General features: G+C 37.3%; 1 protein-coding gene across 1 annotated transcript; it reads left to right on the top strand.

Annotated features, from left to right (window-relative positions):
- Nucleotides 1–917: 917 nt before the first annotated feature.
- On the top strand, nt 918–21,885 carry LOC125226955 (oryzain gamma chain-like). Its single transcript, XM_048131138.1, has 10 exons — nt 918–1,384; nt 1,669–1,795; nt 2,088–2,263; nt 4,927–5,031; nt 5,315–5,448; nt 16,888–17,329; nt 17,676–17,850; nt 19,684–19,865; nt 20,894–20,998; nt 21,634–21,885. The coding sequence occupies exons 1-10, from the start codon at nt 952–954 to the stop codon at nt 21,768–21,770; spliced, it is 2,016 nt and encodes a 671-aa protein (XP_047987095.1). The 5' UTR covers nt 918–951; the 3' UTR covers nt 21,771–21,885.
- Nucleotides 21,886–23,787: the final 1,902 nt, after the last annotated feature.

Raw genomic sequence — 23,787 nt, 5'->3', positions numbered from 1 at the left:
AGCGTTGCTTCAACGATTCTGAAGAATGGAAGAATACATTTCACAAGATGACGGAGATCTGTCAAATGGTAGAAGAGAAAAACGTGAGATAGATGTATGTACTGACAAGTATATACTCTTTTCGACGACTGTCAAATCGCATGCCTAAAATAAATATGTAATTTTTTAAATTACTTTGGACTTTATTATCGGTGGGAAACGTCTGTTTTTAATCTACCTAAAATATTACTTATGTAGAAATAGGCATGTAATGAGGAGGAACACTCAAAGGATACGACAGATGGCGCCACCCTATTAGTCCGTGAGACGTGAGAGCGAGAAGCTGATAATTATGTTTTTTTCTCTCTCTCACATATGAATGACAGTGACATGCCTAGACTCTTGCATAGGCGCCGCCTGGCGGGGTAAAATGTCAGTGTGCCTCCTCATTTACGTTAATGTGTAATAGAAGAACAGAATAAAAAGCATGCGACACGGCTCATCACCTACTCTCGGCCCAGTTCCACTGGCGTGGTGGTTTGCCATATGAATTCCTAAATGTAAGACACTAATAAAGGACTTTAAGGGTTTTAGCGTGAGTGAAGTATATGGAATTACGCATTATTAAACCTAGAGATTTAAGTGCTCCACTAATAATGCTATCAATGTGCCTATCAAATATTAAGTACACGTTACAGTTCAATTTTTGCTACTCGTGTTACAGGCTTCACCCGGCATACTTTTAGTATCTAAACTAATAAAAAACAGCCACGCAATGAAATTAATGTTTATTTATGAAGGGTACTAAACAATTTACATTCTTGACAATTAAACATATTTACTTAAAGCAATGAAACTAATAACGACGTAAAACGTTTGGTCAACGTATATAATGGCAGAAAGTAACCATAATTTTCCTTAATCAATAAGTATATCGTTTATTGTATTAGTTGTTTCTCTATTGACACCATTATGTTCCCGCTAGTTATTTTGCTAGTATGGGGCACTGCCACTGAGCTTCTAGCTAAGCCACATTACGATTTGAACGAAGCTCACAAACTTTTCAAAGACTTCACGCAGAAACATGGTAAAACATATGAACCTGAAGAATATTTGAAAAGACTCGAGATTTTCAAACAAAATTTAGCAGATATCAATGAGCGTAACGCCATGTTTCCGGAAACTGTTTTTGGCATAACTCGATTTGTTGATATGACACCTGAAGAATTAAGAGCAGGCTATGGTTTCAAAATGTCTGAGGATATTGATAGAATAGCAATTAAGCTGCATCTTCGTCCCGAGGAGATCACGGCTCCGGAACAGTGGGACTGGAGGGACCATGGAGCCGTCACGCATGTAAAGAATCAAGGCCACTGTGGTAGTTGCTGGATCTTCAGCGCTACTGGTGAGTTTGAATTTTCTTTTATTTGAATGAAATTATTCTACATATATTTTCATTGGGAATTAAGTAACAACTAAACACTTTTTTTATAATATTAAACTTTACCTACCTAAAAGATGAGAAGGAACAAATGGAAGCGTTTTTCAATATTTGCCCCTACAATTAATTGAAATGCCCAAAATTTGTCAATGTTGATAACTCCCCGGGTCAGGTGAACTTGAATGCACATATTTGCACACATTTATTCATATTTAACTGTATCTTTGTTCTCTTTAAAATATTCGCAGGCGCTATTGAAGGCCAGTATGCCATCAAGCACAACAAGAAAGTTGCTTTTTCTGAACAGCAGGGTCTGGACTGTATAAAAAATAGCAATGATAATTGTATGGGGGGAGAACCTCCTGTAGTTATGAAGTAAGTATGTAGAATGTAAAACATTTCAATCTGTCTAATAAAGGAATACTCACTCACGGTCACGGTCAGTAAATTAGTAAAGCTGCTGTTACACAGGCAACACAATTGCCAGCAATACCATTGCCGCGTTTGCTCCATAGTTAGTTAATTGGTACGTATTGCATAAACGCTACAATGGTATGTGATGTGAAGATGTAGCTGGCGTCTGGGTATTTTTTTAATAAAATATAGTAGTTTTTTTTTTTTTTAGGAAAATTTTAGTAAGAATTTTATTAAAGTTAGATTTTCTCAGGTACCATAAACGATTCGGCGTTGTACCAGAAACAGATTACCCGTATACAGGAAAGCAAGGAACTTGTACCGAAGATAGTAAAAAGGTCGTTACCAAAGTCACAGATTACACCGTCTACCAGCCGGATGAAGAAACATTGAAACAGCTTGTATATGAAAAAGGACCCTTGTCAGTCGGTAAGTATCTAATAATAAGATTGATAATGATAAAATTGTATCTAATGAAGAAGGACTTAAAAGTTGAAAACACAACACTGAAATCCATCATTCTTCATTCGTATTCTACCAGGAAACATCAGAGCTCATCGTACCTATTGGAACATTGATTCTACATAGAGTTAGACCAAGTTGAATTGACGACTATTTTGGTAAACTTTTCTATTGTGTTATGTACTTAAACATCATTACTAATTCATATAAAATTGACTTAAGCAGTAACCGGAGTGCAATCTCGGAGTGGTATCAAAATCTTTGTTTGCTACACATTGAAGTGACTTTAGCTAAAATTAATAGTGTCATTGGGTATACGTATGTCTTGTAAAATTATTATATAATGATATTCGCGATGCACACTTAATGCTGTTCGCCGTTTTATTTCTTGCTCTTGTTCTCTGTAATAGTCCAAACCGATTATAAGCATAGGCATGACCAGGTAGCAAATATAGTCCACCAGAAACTGGCGCTTAAATACCACCTGATCCCTCCTCCAGCCACTGCATACTATAAGTACACACCTGTCAATGTTCTCGAAAATACTACTCATAAAATGTACTTCGACAGAGCCATATTAACAGACCGAACCACACATTATAATAGACCAGATATAACTGTGGTAGACAAAACAAATAAAACAGCCCTTTTAATAGACATAGCCATCCCAAACACCCATAACATTCAAAGTACAATAGCTGAAAAACTATCCAAATACACAGACTTAAAGGAAGAAATAGCCCGGATATGGAAGCTAAAGAGTGTTACTATAGTACCTATTGTTTTGTCTACCACAGGTGTCATCCCTCAACAATTACATACCTCTTTAAAATCTCTGTCTCTGCCTCCATCGACTTACACAGTTATGCAGAAAGCTGTAATCCTGAATACTTGCCGAATCACCCGCAAATTTTTACAGAATGACATTTAATTATTCACACAGACCTAGACTAGAATATACATTATGAAATTTAAATATGATATACACTTGGCCTCGGCCCGTGTACTTCATTACGCCAGTGCTCTGAGTACTGAGAAGTTTAAAGAACCCAAATAATAATAATAATAATAATAAAGCCATTTATTTCCAATAGAATATAAATTTATACATGCATGATTTTATACGAAATTGAATATTAATTACTAATCACACTTTGAATAAATATCTTAAACTAACATACTTATCTATTATTATCTACAAATTATCATCTATATAATTCAAAAAATAGATACAAGTTGTCAAATAATTATAAAATGTCATTATTATTATATTCAGATTATTCCATTTTTGATTATTATGTTATTAAATTCTATTGGCTGTCCATTTATGGACATAGGCCTCCTCCATACTATGCCATGTTTGTCGGTCGGCGGCGGCACGGGTCCACGCGACGCCGGCCACGGCCTGAATGTCGTCTCTCCAGCGGCGTTTCGGGCGGCCGGGAGGGCGGCGTTTGTCTCTGGGGTACCACTGTAACATCGCTTCGCTCCATCGTCCGTCTTTAGTCCTAGCTGTATGCCCAGCCCATCGCCATTTTAATTCACACGCCCTTTCGCGCTGCGTCCATTACTTTTGTTTTTTGCCTTATTTCACTATTTCTGACTCTATCGCTCAACTTTATTCCTAGCATAATCCTTTCGGCCTTTCTTTGAAAAACTTGAATCTGTTTTATGCTATGTTTAGTAATCGGCCATGTTTGACATCCGTAGAGCAGAGTTGGGGTCACAACTGAGTCCATAACTTTCTTTTTGAGTTTTATATCCATATTAGATTTAAATATATGCTTGTAGGACCAGAATGCGCTCCACGCCTTTTTAATACGCCGCTCTATTTCATTTCCAGGGAAACTCTGTTGTAATGAGACTAGTTGTCCTAGGTACACGTATTCGTTTACATATTGAATATTTTTATGATTTATTGTAATCGGCACTGGATCGTTGTTCGTCATTACACAGGTCTTTTCTGGGTTCATCTGTAGACCTCGTTTTTCACTCTCGTAGTTGAGTGATTTGAGCATGTACACAAGGTCTCTTCGATTATCTGCCAGTAAAACTATGTCGTCCGCAAAACGGAGATGATTTAAGCGACGTCCGTCCACTTTGATACCACAAAACGACCAGTCTAGGTTTCTGAAGATGTCCTCTAGTAGAGCCGTAAATAGGTTCGGAGATATTGGATCGCCTTGTTTTACTCCGCGGCCAACCTTAAACTTGTTACTCTTTCTTTCTAATTTTACTGTTGCCTTGCTTCTTTTGTATATTTCCTTTATTATGTTTATATATTTTCTTTCGATCCCCTGTTTACTCAGAGCAGTCCATAGAGCCTCATGTGATATAGTGTCGAAAGCCTTGGAGTAGTCGACAAAGGCAATAAACAAACTCTTTCTGTGTTCCTTGTATTTTTCTATTACTTGGCGTAGTGTGAATATGTTCTCTGTAAACCAATTTGAATCCTAGGCCACTGTATAACCTTTTCACAATTAACGTCAAGAGTGACTTCAATGGTAATAATGCACGGTGTCAATAACACAGGCCGGTTACAGAGTGGCCTAGGATTGAAATTGGTTGACCGTACGTACGTGTTTGTGTATATCACGAATAAATGTCTCAATAAAATTGAACTTTTTTAGGTATTGATCCTCAAGACTTTTCAACATATCACTCAGGAATACTAAAACCCAAAGACTGCAATGATATTGTTTGCCATGCTGTGCTGTTAGTTGGTTATGGGATAGGTATGAATATTTTTTTTAAATTATAAATTATGCAGAAAATACAGAATTTCTCTCTTATGCTCATATTAATTATTTATCAGAAAGTACGTGGCTGATTACTGCTTTGAGACTTTAAAGTAAATTACGAAAATGAATTGGAATTGATTAATAAACAAAATTTACAGTTCCCGTGATGGTTTTCAGCATTGGGCAAAACAGTTTAGCGAGTTTTTCATCTTCGCCTACTAAAATTTTGAATGCAGTTGGTATGGAAATATTATAATTATTTTGTAATTTATTACAGAAAATGGCACCAAGTATTGGATCATCAAAGATTCTTACGGTCCCGAAGAGAGAGACCATGGCTATGTCAAGTTGGTGCGAGGAATCAACGCGTGTTCTATGGGAACCACTTTTACTATGTCCTGTACTGTTGAGTGATGGTTCGAAGAATTTTACACAATCATTCGCTTTATGGACGTTAAACTTTCGTGAGACATATTCAAATATATAGATATTTATACGGATGTACTCACTTTAATATATCGCGATTGGCAATATGTTTTGAGTCATATGACCCATAGCGATATACATATTTACTGTAACTACGTGTAATTGGATTTATTCATATACATGAAAGTGTCATGTAGAATTAGTTTCTTCTTTTCATTTTTTTCAACATCATTTGCTCTCTGCCTTTATCTTTACGATTCGCGATTTATGCAATCAAACCATAAATATTCAAATTATTCAAAGCTATGTACCTATTTATCTACACATGTATACATATTACGTATGTATTATTTTATATTAACGTCAATAAACTACTTGGAATTTCCTTGGTTATTTTTTTGGATCGCCCTACTCATTCATATATTTTGATTATGTCAGGGGCGGCTCACTCTGCGATTCTATCGCCGCGCTACAAGTACATGCTGGCGGCCGCGAGTTCGCGGCCTTCTCAGGGGTGGCGCGCGTTCTCACGAAACGCACGTTCGCATTTTCTATTGCTACTTTATGTCGCGAGATTTTTTTAAGGTTCTTATGCGATGTTTGCGTGTGGAATGTCTAATGATGCTTAGTTGAATAAAATAAAAACCATATAGGACATTCTTACACAGATCTACTATTAATTAAGTCCCACGGAAAAGTGGAATAAGGCTTGTGATGTTGGAGCTTAAATAAAAATATATAAATACTGTATCTATACCTAGAAAGTACCCAAGATTTGAATATAATAGTATAACATTTTTTCTGAGTATTAATTCGTTTTAATCCATAGGCAACCCTATAGCCGGTCGCGGCGCACGTGCGGCTCGTTTCTTTGTTAGCATTTTGTAGGCATTTAAAAAGGCGGCATTTCGTGAACATCAAAGCAGTGGGCCTTCTGTACTTGTACTATTATATATTCTGTGTTACTTGTACTATTATATATTCTGTGATTATGTTTAAAAATTACTGTGGTTAGACATCTGTCTGGCTGGATACAGGATGACAGGATGTCAATCCTGTATCTCATCTTCTATGATCTTTTTCCTAAAACCACAAATATATGGAAGCAAAACCATGTATAATGTCAGTAAATATTACATACCAAGGTCGCCGTTTAATACATGGAAATCTACGAATACCGTATTTACTATTAAGTAATGACATAATCTATGCAAGTTGTCCATTTCAAAAGCCTTTGGAATCATTGTTATGTAGTTGTTTTTAATATAAAAAAGACAAATAATCACTGCAAGATTTACCATCGTTATATTCCATCTTTTGGCTGCCAGCCATCAAACAAGCAGTATTAACCACACCATCGTCAAAGTCATCTCACCCGAAAAAAAAAATGCAAACATGCAGGTACTTAGTGAGACCTGACTAACACCATTACGAAGCTTAGGCCGGCAACAGACAGTCTTAAGTTTCATAATCTTAAAAAATCATAATCTTATGAAATCAGATCGAGTGCAAAGATTTCCATACAATTTCGCAACTGTCCACACACAGTTTTATTTTTGAGGATTATGATTTTTTTCAGATTGATCTGACAGATTGGTAACAATGTGAATTTTAAAAATGTGTGTGGCAAGGCAGTCGATCTTATTTTATAAGATTATGATTTTTTCAGATTATGAATTTTAAGACTGTCTGTTGCCGGCCTTAAATATACTTTGGGCGGCTTTTGACATTTAGATAAACCACAGGAGCTGCGGGTGTAAATAATCATCTAGTATACGTAAATGTTATATTAGGAATTTCAATTTATCCACTCGAACTTTATTTCAAATAAAGTACATGGCGTCTTTCCCGCACTGACCTTACATACAATTTGCGTCATTCAAAATTACAGGTGCAATTGACGTTTCAAAATTTTCAATGTCCCAAAATCGAAAACCGTTTCGAGATATATACGTCTGTACTTAGATCACAAAAATATATTTTATAATATTTTTTTTTGCATATTTTTAGCAAAATATTCTTAAAAATAGTTTAAAGGGGAAGTGACGTTACATAGTTGTTCGGAGCTGCCACTATAGCCAAAAAAATCTTCGGGTTGGGATGTCACTTGAGTTTGACTGTGACACTTATCACCGCTTGTGGTATGGATATTAGAGATAAGGAGTGAAAGCTTTATGAGTATCAGAAATGCACATATAAAACCATAGATAGGTGGCGCTGCAACTGCAAGCACATAAGGGTCTGACACGTCATTTTTCGACGAATCTACTTTGACAGATTTCCTTCCTTTTACTTCTGCATTCGCAGTAGCTCGTAGTTATTCAATATTTGTGAGTGTGTACGGAAAACGTCCCACTTTGTCGATAGCTATAAAGCCGCTTTGTCAGTTTGTCTTTGTCCGCTTTGTCGCCTTAATGTTAACCGACAAAGTAGGACGTTTTACTAAACACACTCACATTTGTTGACAGTGACACTTGACTACTTTGACAGATTTCCTTCCTTTTACTTCTGCATTCCATAGCTAGTAGCTATTCAATATTTGTGAATGTGCACGGAAAACGTCCCACTTTGTCGATAGCTATAAAGCCGCTTTGTCAGTTTGTCTTTGTCCGCTTTGATGTTAACCGACAAAGTAGGATGTTGTACTAAACACACTCACATTTGTTGACAGTGACACTTGACAGTCAGACATCTCGGACTGTTTAGCTGACTGTTAAAAACTTTTTTTAGGGATGATTTTGTCGTTTTCTTAGGTGTATGAAACAACACATGTGACGTCATTTAATTGAGTCTTGACGTTTCTATTTTACGCTCTTTCTGCTCGAAGTAGTAATAAAAAGGGATTTTCGCGTTAAAATGTAAGTTTTTTTTAAATAAAAAAAATGTGTATTCTTTATTATTGAGTTCTTTCAAACAATAAAAAGTAGTAATCAAAAATATGACATGTTGTCAATTATTGAAATTCCTAATATAACATTTACGTATACTAGATGATTATTTACACCCGCAGCTCCTGTGGTTTATCTAAATGTCAAAAGCCGCCCAAAGTATATTTAAGGCCGGCAACAGACAGTCTTGAAATTCATAATCTGAAAAAATCATAATCTTATAAAATAAGATCGACTGCCTTGCCACACACATTTTTAAAATTCACATTGTTACCAATCTGTCAGATCAATCTGAAAAAAATCATAATCTTAAAAAATAAAACTGTGTGTGGACAGTTGCGAAATTGTATGGAAATCCGTGCACTCGATCTGATTTCATAAGATTATGATTTTTTAAGATTATGAAACTTAAGACTGTCTGTTGCCGGCCTAAGCTTCGTAATGGTGTTAGTCACGTCTCACCTGTATGTTTGCATTTTTTTTTTCGGGTGAGATGACTTTGACGATGGTGTGGTTAATACTGTTTGTTTGATGGTTGGCAGCCAAAAGATGGAATATAACGATGGTAAATCTTGCAGTGATTATTTGTCTTTTTTATATTAAAAACAACTACATAACAATGATTCCAAAGGCTTTTGAAATGGACAACTTGCATAGATTATGTCATTACTTAATAGTAAATACGGTATTCGTAGATTTCCATGTATTAAACGGCGACCTTGGTATGTAATATTTACTGACATTATACATGGTTTTGCTTCCATATATTTGTGGTTTTAGGAAAAAGATCATAGAAGATGAGATACAGGATTGACATCCTGTCATCCTGTATCCAGCCAGACAGATGTCTAAACACAGTAATTTTTAAACATAATCACAGAATATATAATAGTACAAGTAACACAGAATATATAATAGTACAAGTACAGAAGGCCCACTGCTTTGATGTTCACGAAATGCCGCCTTTTTAAATGCCTACAAAATGCTAACAAAGAAACGAGCCGCACGTGCGCCGCGACCGGCTATAGGGTTGCCTATGGATTAAAACGAATTAATACTCAGAAAAAATGTTATACTATTATATTCAAATCTTGGGTACTTTCTAGGTATAGATACAGTATTTATATATTTTTATTTAAGCTCCAACATCACAAGCCTTATTCCACTTTTCCGTGGGACTTAATTAATAGTAGATCTGTGTAAGAATGTCCTATATGGTTTTTATTTTATTCAACTAAGCATCATTAGACATTCCACACGCAAACATCGCATAAGAACCTTAAAAAAATCTCGCGACATAAAGTAGCAATAGAAAATGCGAACGTGCGTTTCGTGAGAACGCGCGCCACCCCTGAGAAGGCCGCGAACTCGCGGCCGCCAGCATGTACTTGTAGCGCGGCGATAGAATCGCAGAGTGAGCCGCCCCTGACATAATCAAAATATATGAATGAGTAGGGCGATCCAAAAAAATAACCAAGGAAATTCAAAGTAGTTTATTGACGTTAATATAAAATAATACATACGTAATATGTATACATGTGTAGATAAATAGGTACATAGCTTTGAATAATTTGAATATTTATGGTTTGATTGCATAAATCGCGAATCGTAAAGATAAAGGCAGAGAGCAAATGATGTTGAAAAAAATGAAAAGAAGAAACTAATTCTACATGACACTTTCATGTATATGAATAAATCCAATTACACGTAGTTACAGTAAATATGTATATCGCTATGGGTCATATGCAGGCATCGGACAAAAAGTGCGGATGACGTAAAAATGACGTAGGTAATCTTCTACACAGGATGTTGGTATTTAAACTTCCGTGTGACATGTAGTAACAAAGTAGTATTAATGAAGTAACAAAATAATCGTAAATAAATCTATGGAATTCATAATACAGGTAGGATGATGTTAGTGAATAAAATATGTATTCACGAGATTTGTTAACATAAAGTACGATTATTTGAAATTAATTGAAGGGATATTTACAAAATCAACATAACTGCTTAGAGCGGTTGACACTTTTAGAACAACATTTTTGATCGTGACAGGTGTCAACCAGTGTAGTCAGTTATGTTGTTTTTGTAAACATCCCTTCAATTAGGACTGAATAAATCTGTGGGAACTCAGATAAATAGGTTTAAAACTCAAAGGTGGGAACAGTAGGTAAGATTAGTAAAAAACGTAACGTACCTACGTACTTACTCATTTCAAGTGGCGATATCGTTTAATAACGAGGTTGATAAACAGATAAGTGATAATTGTTTATGAAAATCATAGATACTATTTAAAATCATCCTATAAGTGGTTTGACGTCATAGGCACTTTTTGTCCGATGCCTGGTCATATGACTCAAAACATATTGCCAATCGCGGGTCGTTCTATCTTTTCGTGCCGATTTGGTGTTTGAGACTTATATTGACCGGGATATAGACCGTGATTACCTTTTTTTTTTTATAAAAATAAAAAACATGATTTTTGTCGAGCTCCTCCCATATTTCGACGCAGTTGCATGCATCATGATCACGGAAAACTGACGAAGGCGGGTGGATGTTAAAGTTGTATAGACAGCGCGCGATCTACCCTCCTTCGCGCGCGTCGGCTGCGTTCACTTTCAGCGTTACCACTGGTCGCGTTCACACTCGATGGTCTGTCCAAACACACTATACTCACAGTGTCACTACGTTTGTTCAATTCTGACTTCACCGGTTTTTTACACAAACAAATCACTGGATTCCATACATTAGATAGTTTGAAGCCATCCTCACGATTGAAATTTTTATATTTGTGAATCTCAATGGCTTCTCTTACCAATCTCGGTATGTAGTGGCGTTCCGTCGAAATTACCTTAGGACTATGCAACTCGATCCAATGATTTGCACCCGACTCAATGAGATGTTGAGCAATAGCAGACTTGCGAGTATCGTTCTTTTTGACTGCAGCAATGTGTTCTTTAATTCTGCAGGCAATAGTGCGCTTGGTCTGCCCTATGTAAGAACTGCCACAACTGCACTCAACTTTGTACACACCAGGTTTTTCCAGAGGAAAATTGTCCTTAGGTGACCGCAAGAACTGTGCAATTTTCCTGTGTGGGGTGAAGATAGTTTTTACAGAGTAATTGTTTAGTATTTTAGAGATCTTATCTGTCACTCCCTTTACGTACGGCATAAACGCTGGTTGTCTCTCTACGCGATGAGTGAGGTGCTTGGGTTTTGCATCCCGTTTATTAACGTTAACTCGGTAACCATTTCTCCTCAGGACTCTCTGAACATGGTTCAACTCCTGTACAAGATGAGAGGAGTCACACAAAGCGTGTGCTCGATTGGTTAGTGATGTTACGACCGAGTTTAACTGTCTGGGATGATGGTGTGAGCTCGCATGCAAGTAACGATCTGTATGCGTCGGTTTCCTATAGACAGAGTGTCCCAGCATGCCCTCGGCTCCAACCTTCAAGCTCACATCAAGAAATGCAATACCCCTATCTTTTTCCATTTCCAATGTGAACGACATGGATCGATGCACGCTGTTCAGGTGTCGTAACAACAGATCAGCTTCCTCCTTGCTACCCTTTATTACGCAGAACACGTCATCCACGTACCTCTTCCAAATTTTAACGGGAACTGGGGGCGCAGCGAGGGCTTTGTGCTCAAAATGTTCCATCCAGATGTTAGCCACAACTGGTGCCACTGGACTGCCCATCGCTACTCCCTCTGCCTGTATGTAATATTGCCCGCGAAACAGAAAATAATTTGTAGTGAGGCAGTGTTCGAGAAGCTTCACGTATTCTAATGGGATGCCATTCTCCTGCATCATATTTCGTACTACCTCAATGCTGTCAGTTACAGGTACATTAGTGAACAGTGACTCTACGTCAAAACTGACCATCACTTCATCTGGTTCAATCCTAATGTCCTGTACAATCTCAATAAAATGGCGAGAGTCCTTCACATACGATTCCGTCCGCCCAACCAACTGTTGCAGCACCTTCGCGACGTGTTTTGCCAAATCGTACGTGGGTGAATCAATCTGACTTACAATGGGCCGTAAGGGAGAATTAACTTTGTGTATTTTCGGCAAACCATATATTTTAGGCGATAGAACATTTCTGGGTCGCAATAGAAACTTCACCGTATCCTCAGTTAATACCTGTTCACACTCCTTGACCAGTGTCAATGTGGCACGATTGTACCGGGCTGTAGGATCGTAATTTACCTTTTTATAGGTTGCTTCATCACTCAGCAGTCCATTTATCTTGCTCTCATAATCGCTGACATCTATAACTACTGTGGCATTGCCCTTGTCTGCCTTCAAGGTCAAAATGTCAGGATTAGACCGCAGGTCGTTCAGAGCTTCCCATTCCTCCTTACTTATATTACTCCGAGGTAGTTTTGCGTGCCTCAGGACTACAGCAACATCTTGTCGCAATGCGTCAGCATCATGAGTTGGGATCTTATTACGCCTAATTAAAATCAAAAAGGTAATCACGGTCTATATCCCGGTCAATATAAGTCTAATGAAAATAACCGTGAATCATTCAAAACTCTTAAACCCCAGTTTTCTTTATTGATCATAAGTAAGTATATAACTAATACTATGTGAGTGCATATTCAGCTTAGCTAGCGTGCATCTTTGACAGAGAGAACGCACTTTTTAATTTTGTCACGCGCGCAATTTCATTTCCAGTCGAAAAAATTGTCAGACTTGTCCAGTTTGAACGCACCTTTATTTACAAACACCCGTGATCCCCGCGTGTCTCTGCCGCCTCAGCCTGCCACGATTTGTCAATGGGGAAGGACGCACGTTAATGGTTTACCCACAATTTCGATTCTCCTCATCAAAATCCAGTTTCGTCCTGAGTAAGTACTCATTACCATCCGGTTATTATTTTGACATCATGTAGTGAAAGAAATTGCTTGTCAAGTTAATTTATTATCATTTAGGTATGTCTTCATTTGGCTTGCTTGGTGGCCTTGAAGTCCGAGAGACGGCGAAGATATTTGAAATAAACGTTAAAACTTCATTCCGCTCCAATTCATTTCCGTCCATTTCCTTCCAATTTTGGCGTGGAAGGGAATGAATCAGTTTGGAAGGAAATGATAATAATGGGGCTACAGAGGGCCGGACCTGGCTATCCGCGTACCGTTTCAGATGCTACGTCTGTTTCAGGCACTTGAGCCATCCACCACCGTATCGGACCAACGGCTATCGGATCAGATGCGCGTCATTCAGCAGTCAAAGTGGCTGGATGACGCCACACTTGATTGGCTTCGCTAGGTGGCTCTCGCTGCTCGCGCGGACTCCGCTTCTCCTTCTCCGCGGAACTTCTGACTGGCAACGCAATTTCAACAAGCCAAGCGCAAGATCTTGGATCCAACTGGTGTTACTTTCCTGTTGTATAAGTCCGGTAGTAACACGGAAGCAAAAAACTATAGACCCATTACGTGCTTGCCTAATGCCTGCACTATACAAGCTCTTTCCATCTATTTTGAGAGCAAACGTTAACGCGAACATTACCTCTAACAATATTTTGGCTTCCGCTCAAAATGTCTTTGGTAGGGTTGGGTCCCGCGATACTAAAGAGCTCCTATTCTAATCTATACGCCAACAAGTTCAGCGGAACAAAAGACCATCTCGGCCGCTTGGATTGAATATAAGAAGGCACAGATTCGGTGCCCCACTTATGGCTGAGACGGATATTGGAGCTGTATAAACTTAATGCAGTTTTAATATCCGTCCTGGCCGCATGTAGGTATGAGGCAGTGGACCACAGTCCTTCGTCAGACAGGAGACAGGGATGACCCCCTTGGCCCGCCGGACTTCATAATGAAATATTCCAGGGTGACATTTGAGTCCATAGTGGTTCTGCCAAGCTCTGAATCCTCTCGGCACTCTGCTGAAGGATTCTGGGCTAGGTTGCCAGCTTCAGAGAGAGGGTGAAGTCATTTCTCACCTTCTGTACTTGGAGGATCTCAAACAATTTTCACCGAACACCCAAGATCTGATGGTGCTATTGAAAACCACAGAAGTTTTCAGTACCGCCATCAAAATGGAATTTGGTGTCGATAAGAGTGCGGATATGCATGTATAGCGGGGGAAGGTAGTAAATTCAGAAAATTTACACTTTTCTGAGACAATGTGTCGTTAATATCTATCTCTAAATCAGAAACCTATAAGTACCTACCTTGGTATGCCACAGTCGTTGGGTATTGAGGATAATGACATTAAATGGTCGGTGAAGGAGCGCTTTTTCAGTCGGCTCACAAAAGTCCTTAACAGTATTTTGTGTGGAGGAGGAACAAAGTGCGCGTCTTTAATGCCTGGTTAATGCCCCTACTCATAATTATACTCTTTTGGCATACTAAAGTGGACCCAGACCGAGCTGGACGCCCTGGTTCGAAGGGTTCGCCTACTGCTCACCACACATCGTATGTTACAGTCATGAGATTGTACATCCCACGGAAGTGCGGAAGTCGAGGCTTCCTAAACGCCAAAAATCTCGACAACCTCGAGGTGTACTACCTCAGGAATTACTTACTTAACAACGAGTGTGGGATGCATCGTGATGTGGTGGCAGTAGACAGAAACCTCACGCCGCTCTCCTTGGCGAAAGAAAACTGGCGCAAACCTGTGGTACTAAGTACTGCGGACCGCAAGGCAGTATGAGAGAGCAAGCCGCTACAAGGGCGGTTCTACAAGGCCCTCACGGGACCAGATGTAGACCTGCTCGCATCATTGAACTAGTTAAGATTCGGGGACCTCTATGGAGAAACCGAGGGTTTTGCCTGTGCAATTGCGGAGGAAGTTATGATGACGAAAAACTACCGGAAATATATCCTGAAGGACGGTACGGTCGACATTTGTCGGGCATGCTGCCGTCCCGGAGAGTCACTCAGGCATATCATCTATCATCTCGGGTTGTTCTCATCTTGCTAACGGTGAGTACTTGTACAGTCATAATCTTGTAGCCAGGATTATTCACCAGCAGTTTGCTCTTCAATACGGTCTTGTGGACCGCGAAGTACCATACTACACTGCCGTCCTTAGTATATAACTGCGCCAGTTATCGAAATCGGTTATGCCACGCTCGCTCTATTGGGATCGAACGATCTGACAGGACTATTGTAGCCAATAAGCCTGACATTGTGGTAATAGATCGACCACAACGCCGGGCCGTGCTCGTTGACATCACCATCCCCCATGATGAGAATCTCGTGAAAGTCGTGAAAGCCGAAGACAAGTCCAGTATGTACCTAAACTTGGCTCACGAAAATTTGGAAAATATCAAACAGTTGATTATTATATTATAAAACAGGTATTAAATCGTTTTATTTTAAGCCTCCATCTTTTAAAATATAATCAATTTCATTTCCATCCTTACGTGGACATTACCTTCCCATGGATTTTCATTTCCATCTACGCCTTCATTACAATCCTTAATTTTTCTTAGAAAGTAAAACTAGTATAAAGGTGCCTTTCACTAAAACATAGTTACTATGTGTATATACATTCGCAATATCAAAATAACGACCATACCTTTAAAAAAAAAAGTTATAACAAAAAACGACAAATCGGCACGAAACGATAGAACGACCCATATATTAAAGTGAGTACATCCGTATAAATATCTATATATTTGAATATGTCTCACGAAAGTTTAACGTCCATAAAGCGAATGATTGTGTAAAATTCTTCGAACCATCACTCAACAGTACACGACATAGTAAAAGTGGTTCCCATAGAACACGCGTTGATTCCTCGCACCAACTTGACATAGCCATGGTCTCTCTCTTCGGGACCGTAAGAATCTTTGATGATCCAATACTTGGTGCCATTTTCTGTAATAAATTACAAAATAATTATAATATTTCCATACCAACTGCATTCAAAATTTTAGTAGGCGAAGATGAAAAACTCGCTAAACTGTTTTGCCCAATGCTGAAAACCATCACGGGAACTGTAAATTTTGTTTATTAATCAATTCCAATTCATTTTCGTAATTTACTTTAAAGTCTCAAAGCAGTAATCAGCCACGTACTTTCTGATAAATAATTAATATGAGCATAAGAGAGAAATTCTGTATTTTCTGCATAATTTATAATTTAAAAAAAATATTCATACCTATCCCATAACCAACTAACAGCACAGCATGGCAAACAATATCATTGCAGTCTTTGGGTTTTAGTATTCCTGAGTGATATGTTGAAAAGTCTGCAGGATCAATACCTAAAAAAGTTCCTCAAAAGTCTTCTTTTCAGATAAGATCTGTGTGTAATTAAAATAATATGTATTTTGTGACTAAATCACTGTTTTCTGAACTTAAAGTTACACGTGTAGGTAGTAATTTTATTACACATGTAGGTAAGAATTTCAATAATTTACAGTGATACTTTAAGTGACGTCAGTTACGTTACATTCTTCACAATTAATCAGTGCCTATTGGTTTATGAAATATTAAAAAACTCTCAAAGACATAAAAGAAATTTACACGTTATATAAAAAGGTAGATTTACAGTTAGTCGAGCACATCATTAGTCTTTCGACACCATGTTTCCGCTATTTTTACTCCTGGTAGTTGGCACTACCGCAATCGAATTATTTGAAAAACCATATTACGATTTGAGTGACGCTCACAACCTTTTCAAAAACTTTGTCCAAAAACATGGCAAAACGTACGATCCGGAAGAATATTTACATAGACTTGAGATTTTCAAGAAATCTTTAATTGAAATCAATGAACGCAACGCAATACACGCGCAAAGTGTGTTTGAAGTAACTCGTTTTGCGGATCTGGCGCCTGATGAACGATATAGCAATATGCTCCTGAGTGAGTTCGTTGATGAAACTGCGATTGAGATGCATTATCACCCCCATGAGATCACTGCTCCGGAACAGTGGGACTGGAGGGACCATGGAGCCGTCACTCACGTCAAGGATCAAGGTTATTGTTTGAGTTGTTGGATCTTCTGCGCTACTGGTATGGTAATCATTATTTTCGCTTATGTTTTGCACGTTTATGATTGTTTACTATATTTTAAAAATAAAATGAATGAAGACATCAAACGCGATTGAATAGTTATGTCTTCTCCAATGCCTAAAAATAATTTAGCTTTGTATTTAAATGTATTTTGTATGTTAATGTACTTTGTACTATCTTGATCCATAGAAAAAGCTTGATACATATTCCTTTAAGTTTTTTTAGTTTAAGATATTTACCAATTCAGAGTAACGTCATTTTATTTATTCATACGTTCACATATTATAAAAGTCGTATTATTAGACTTTTATAATATGTGATTTTTTTCTATATAATATGTTTACAGGAGTTATTGAAAGTCAATACGCCATTAAACACGGTAAAGCCCTAGCATTTTCTGAACAGCAGAGCTTGGACTGCATAACAAATCGTTATGATAGTTATGACATGACTGGGAGACAAGGAGTTGACGAAGACGATTTAGACAATTGTTCAGGAGGCTGGCCTGGGGCTGTTATGGCGTAAGTTCCCAAAATATACAACTAGGGAACAAATCAAATTATTTTATTGAATATTTTTTTGATTTGTTATTTTTCCAAGTAGTCACACTACTATATATAAATTATAAATTGAAATAGATATCATACACGAAAGAAAAAACGGCAAGGCCCACTGGTGGCCGAGCCGGGAATCGGGAACGGCGGGCGTGTGGTCTAGTGGTAAAGACGTTAGCCGCGTAAGCTGAAGACCCGGGTTCGATTCCCGGCTCGGCCACCAGTGGGCCTTGCCGTTTTTTCTTTCGTGTATGATATCTATTTCAATTTATAATTCCCAAAATATCCCAATAATTATTTTTTCCCCTCACTAGCTCGGAAACACGTGTTTTGTCCTTTAATACCAGCGGGTAAAAACGCATTTTATCCACTAGTGGGTAAAGTAATTTGACCTTGAATAAAGTCAAATTAACTGCTTTAAAATTGATAAAAGTAGGTGAATCTAGTAATAAAGATGATTTACCACCTGTGGAACTCCTGGAAGCAGCGATAAACGCATTTTTTGCGTTGTAGTTTCCTCGCTGTAGTGAGGGGAAAAGTTTTGTGTTACACTCGGGTGCAAATGTATTTTACTTCTCGTGTGTTAAAAAACTCGCAAGTTCAGGATTCTATTCTCGAACCACTCGCTTTGCTCGTGGTTCAACTATAGAATCCTTTCACTTGCTCGTTTTTCAATTGCACACTCGGCGTTAAAATACAACTTTGCCCCCTTGTATAACAAATAACTATTATTTACAAGCTTTCACTTAACTTTAAGTCAAATCTTGCAAGTTATTTTAAACTCTACAAGATAAGGGCATAATTTTTCGCTCTAAAAATGCAAGCACTGAACTTTTACATAGTTTTTAATTGCTCTTTCTAATATTGATACCCGAGCACGCGAAAGATACCAATATTGAACTATGAGTGTCGAGCGTAGCAAGGGTTTCAAGGCACGAAGGTTAAAGAAACTTTGCCCCCGAGTGAAACAAAACATTTTTCGCCACACCAACCACCAATATACTAACTGTAAAACCTCAAATTAGGTCAAATCCATCAATTTAATAAACATTTATGATTTAAAATCAAATAAAATTTTATATGTAGGCAGTATACACTCCTTTACACTCTACTGCTATTTTACACTCTTGTGGAAAAAATTTAACCTTTCCAACCGTTTTCGAAGAGTCAAGACAGCCTTTACTAGATGGTCTCGTGAAAATATTGTTATTTAGTGTTACCACGCCACACTACCACAACATTAGTAAAGGTTTAAGAAAGATTTTAGTAGTTGGAGTGGTGTAATGATGTGCAAGTTGCGGAAACTTTCCAAAAACATCTTAAATTTCTTGAAAAATTCACGAAAATTTCACGAAAAATAAAGGGAATTTAAATTTATGAAATGGAAAGTTTCCATCCATACAATTGTCCATATAAAGTATGGAAAGTTTCCGAAGTTTTCCTATGTGAAAATTTCAGAATTTTGGAAACTTTCCGTCGGCACGTCAGTAGTGTGGTGAAAATGTGTCGCTTAACTTCAATTAAACTTGGGTAAATCCATTCTGCTAGAGGGTTGATTGTCTTTCAGATCATATATATTTCTTTATATAATCAACCTTAAAGCAGAATAGATTTACCCGAGTTTATTTATTTATTATTTATTTAAACTTTATTGCACAATTGGAAAAAAAGTACAAATGGCGGACTTAATGCCTTAAGGCATTCTCTACCAGTCAACCATAGAATATGAGTTTGAAATTAAGCGACACAAATATTATTAATAATTAACTATTTGTTGATACATACATGAGTTTTTCGCAGTTACCATGAGAAATTTGGCGTAGTGTTAGAGAAAGATTACCCATATAAAGGAGTTCAATCAGAAACGTGCATAGAAGATACCAAAAAGGTAATAACTAAGGTCACAGGACACACAGTTCTAAAATCTACAGATGAGGAAACACTGAAACAGCTCGTGTATGAAAAGGGACCTTTATCAGTGGGTACGTATAAGTGATGATGCAAATTTGATTTACGTATAGACAAGGTCAATCAATCTAGGCAATAAATATGGCACGAATTTCACATTTTCTATGGGAATAGGCTACTTGACCCTTTTTTAAAGTCTATTTTATATTATTAAATACCAGTGATCGGTTTTTTGGATTCACCCTCGCGGGATATCAAGTAGAAAAGTTAATATTGATACGACGAAATTATCTCTAAGGAACTTTTTACTCTTACATGGCAACCAGTTGAGACAAAAACTTCTATTCTTTTCCTAATCTCTACACTCTATTAAGCAAAATATATTAGAACCTCCACAAAGTATTACCTTACATCTATCATGATATTTATACAAACCGAACATTAAATTTAAATTGTTTTTCTAAATTTTATTGTAAGAATATCAAAGCTTTAGCTCACATTTTTAAATTGTTGGAGATATTTATAGTGGTTATGAAATCGCATGTTAGTAAGGCCTATTACGTTATGTACTATTTTTAGTTCAAGTTTATAATGTTAATGTTGTTGCTTTATATTTTTGGTTGAGCAATAAAACCATTTGGCATTGTGGACATTGTACATATTTTTTTGCCTTTTCTAACAACATTAAGCCCGGATTCCCGGGGCATATCCATAATTCCATACTAACATAATGATTGAGGTCGTTCACCCCATGTAGAATCCAAAAAACCGATCACTGCTAATTACTGTCCAATTAACCGAAAAAAATACTACCATATTTTATTACGACTTGAAAACCACAAAAAAAAAATTATAAATTTTACTTTGACTTAATTAGGCAAAAACATCATTAAAACTGTGTCTACTAAAAATACAAATTAAATTATTTTCTATGAGGATAATTTAATTTGTTCTAAGAAAAAACATCATTAGTCAGGTTATAAGCGATGTAATGCGTTTACATAGTTTTGTTTCACGAATAACTATAGCGTTAACTGAAGACAATATTATAAATATATGTATGTAAAACAAGGTTAAGTTTAAAGTTTCCTCGTCATTTCAGCTATAGATCCCATGGATTTAACATTTCACAAGAAAGGCATCGTGTATCCCCACGACTGCAGTAATCTTGTTTGCCATGGAGTGCTGTTGGTTGGCTATGGCGTTGGTGGGTATCAATAGTATGGTAGACCAATATTAATCTTAGGTCACTTTGGAACCCTATCTTATTGACACCGTGCTTTATTTCCCATGGAAGCTACTTTAACGTCTACTTTGAAAAGGTTCTATGGTGGCCTAGGATTCAAATTAGTTGACTGTACGTTGTAAAATAAGGTAAAGAGTCTTTTTTACAACTTGTATGTCTTCTTCTGTATTTAGTTTGACATGGTGTTAAATTAATCTGTCATTTCTGTAGTGGTGTTGGCCGAATATCGAAAATTCTCCGGACTGGAAGCGCTAACATGCGGCTTCGCTCGCGTTCGAAAGAGGCAAAAAGTAGCCTACGTCACTCTTCATTCCTTCAACTGCCTCCACCTAAAAAATCGCGTCAATTCGTTGCTCCGTTTTGCCGTGAAAGATGGACACACAAACAGACATACACACTTTCCTATTTATTAAATAATATTAGTATGGATTCGTTCTTCTTTTTCTTTTTTCTTTTTAAAAGTATCATTTTTTAAATGTTTTTAAATTCAAGTAAAAATCCACACCTCAGGCAGTTTGCAGTCTAAGTAGACTATATTGGATAGGGTGGCACTACTGTTATCAATTGAAATAATGTTCCAAATTGTCATGTTACAGAAAACGGTACCAAGTATTGGATCCTCAAGGACTCTGGCGGTCTTGAAAGAGGAGACCAGGGCTACTTCAAACTGGTCCGAGGTATCAACGCGTGTACCATGGGCACAACATATACTGCATATTGTACTGTTGCTTAATAAAATGTAAGGGACCAGGCATTTCATAAAAAAGTGCCAAATATTTTATAAGCAGAGATCGGACGAATTTGCGACATTCTTAGTGACTTAGTATGAGATGGCACACAAAAATCCTATCTCTGTTTATAAGCCATCCGATATTACCTAACCATGTCGACATGGACATGGCACATGAATGATAATATTGCTAATAAATATATTTTCATTTTGAAACTTTTATTTATACTATCACATACATTAATTTCTCATTAAAAGAAGAATCATGCATTTAAGGGTTAATACTAGTACTATTCACACAATGTAAAACTTTATTGGCAAAAATTTAAAATTTAAATTGCTATTACTACCTATTATATAATTGTTATTTTAACTCCTGTGAGCAGCTATTCAAATGTTAACGCGGGTTAAGAAGTCATTACCCCTGATAGCTAGCAATTCTTTTTTCATACACTCAAAGAAATAGGTCTTACGGGCTGAAAACCAGCGCTGTGCAGTCACTAGACTCGCGGCACAAGCTGAGTCTCGAGCCTGTCGCACCTAGTATTTAACTGATGGTATAGTTACTTAGTTATTTTAGTCCTCAAAGTTGTGATCATAGCTAATATTATAGAATATAGACATGATTGTACTGTATCATAGCGTAGCTTACTCTTAGTTGCATGATAGAAATTCAAGTCTACCGCCTCAGTCAAGGTCAGTTAGGTAAAATTTTTCAATCTCTGCCTAAATTAGTAGAAGAACACCGTAATTCATAATACTATCACTGTAAATCGTTCAAATTCAAAAGTTTAAGTTACACTTCTGCTATTTATAACTGCGTTAAAAATGAAAATGGAACTGTTCAGATTAATAAACTATTGCAGCGTTATGAATATTATTTTTATTTGTAACAAAAATAAGAAAATCCCATAAAATAGAAAAATTGCAATATGGAATACTTACTTAGGTTGAATTATTTGAAAATAATTAAATATTTATGAAGAATATAATTATTTCGATACCTGTAAGATGTGTAATTATTTTGAAAATTATTCAAAAGTGCAATAATTCCTGTCTTGGATGGAACTTGAACTTACGGCCATTGTATACTAGTGTAGCCAGCGCTCTGCTAACTGAATTATCAAGTCCTCATCTATGGATTCGTCAGCGGATCTTTCCACAATATTATAAGCCTGAGTTAAAGACAATGGTTGTTCACCACACCAAATGGTAAAGTCTCTCTTGATTCTTAGAAAACGAATAGCAAAATTTCAGTTTATCCACGAGAGTGTAAAGTAATTTCATACCTTTAACTTGACATTTTAAACCGGCTAAGATAGTAGAATTTACCAATAAATTATGGTTTGAATCAAAAATGTGTTATAAATTGACGGATTTGATTTATTTTGACGACAAAAACTTTTGCCGGGGATCGAACCTAGAACTATGGCTAGCGTGAGAGCAACTGCTAGCGTGAGAGCACGTGTCCATACCATCTTAGTCGACTTTCTTGTAGCTTATCGGCGATATCACGTACTCCGAGGCTACTGCGAACATGCTCATTGCGTATCCTGTCGATCCTCGTTACTCCGCACATCCACCGAAGCATCTTCATTTCTGCGACTTGGACAGACCGGACATGTTCCTGCTTTATAGCCCACGTTTCACTCCCGTAAGTTAGAACTGGTCTTATTATGCTTTTATAGACAAGGCCTTTAAGCTTCACAGGCATCCTCCGGTCGCAAGTAGCACCCGTCACTTCACGCCACTTTAGCCAGGCAGCGGCGATGCGGTGCTGCAAGTTCCCTTCCAAATTTCCTGAAGCATGTAACATGGTACCCAAGTATTTGTATTCGTCACATCTAGTGACTTGTTGTCCATCGATAACGAGAGGGTCTTCAAGTTGGTTGGGTTCGTTACACACCATGTATTGGGACTTGGAAATACTTAGCATCAGTCCACCCGCTTTTAACTGACGTTTCCAATCACCGCAGCATCCTCTAACTCTTCTCGGGATGTTGTGCAGATGGCTACATCG

The sequence above is a fragment of the Leguminivora glycinivorella genome, chromosome 6 (genome assembly GCF_023078275.1).
Source record: "Leguminivora glycinivorella isolate SPB_JAAS2020 chromosome 6, LegGlyc_1.1, whole genome shotgun sequence".
NCBI classification, from domain to species: domain Eukaryota; kingdom Metazoa; phylum Arthropoda; class Insecta; order Lepidoptera; family Tortricidae; genus Leguminivora; species Leguminivora glycinivorella.
Note: the sequence above shows the minus strand (reverse complement) of the source record. Positions and strands in the feature narration are given on the sequence as shown.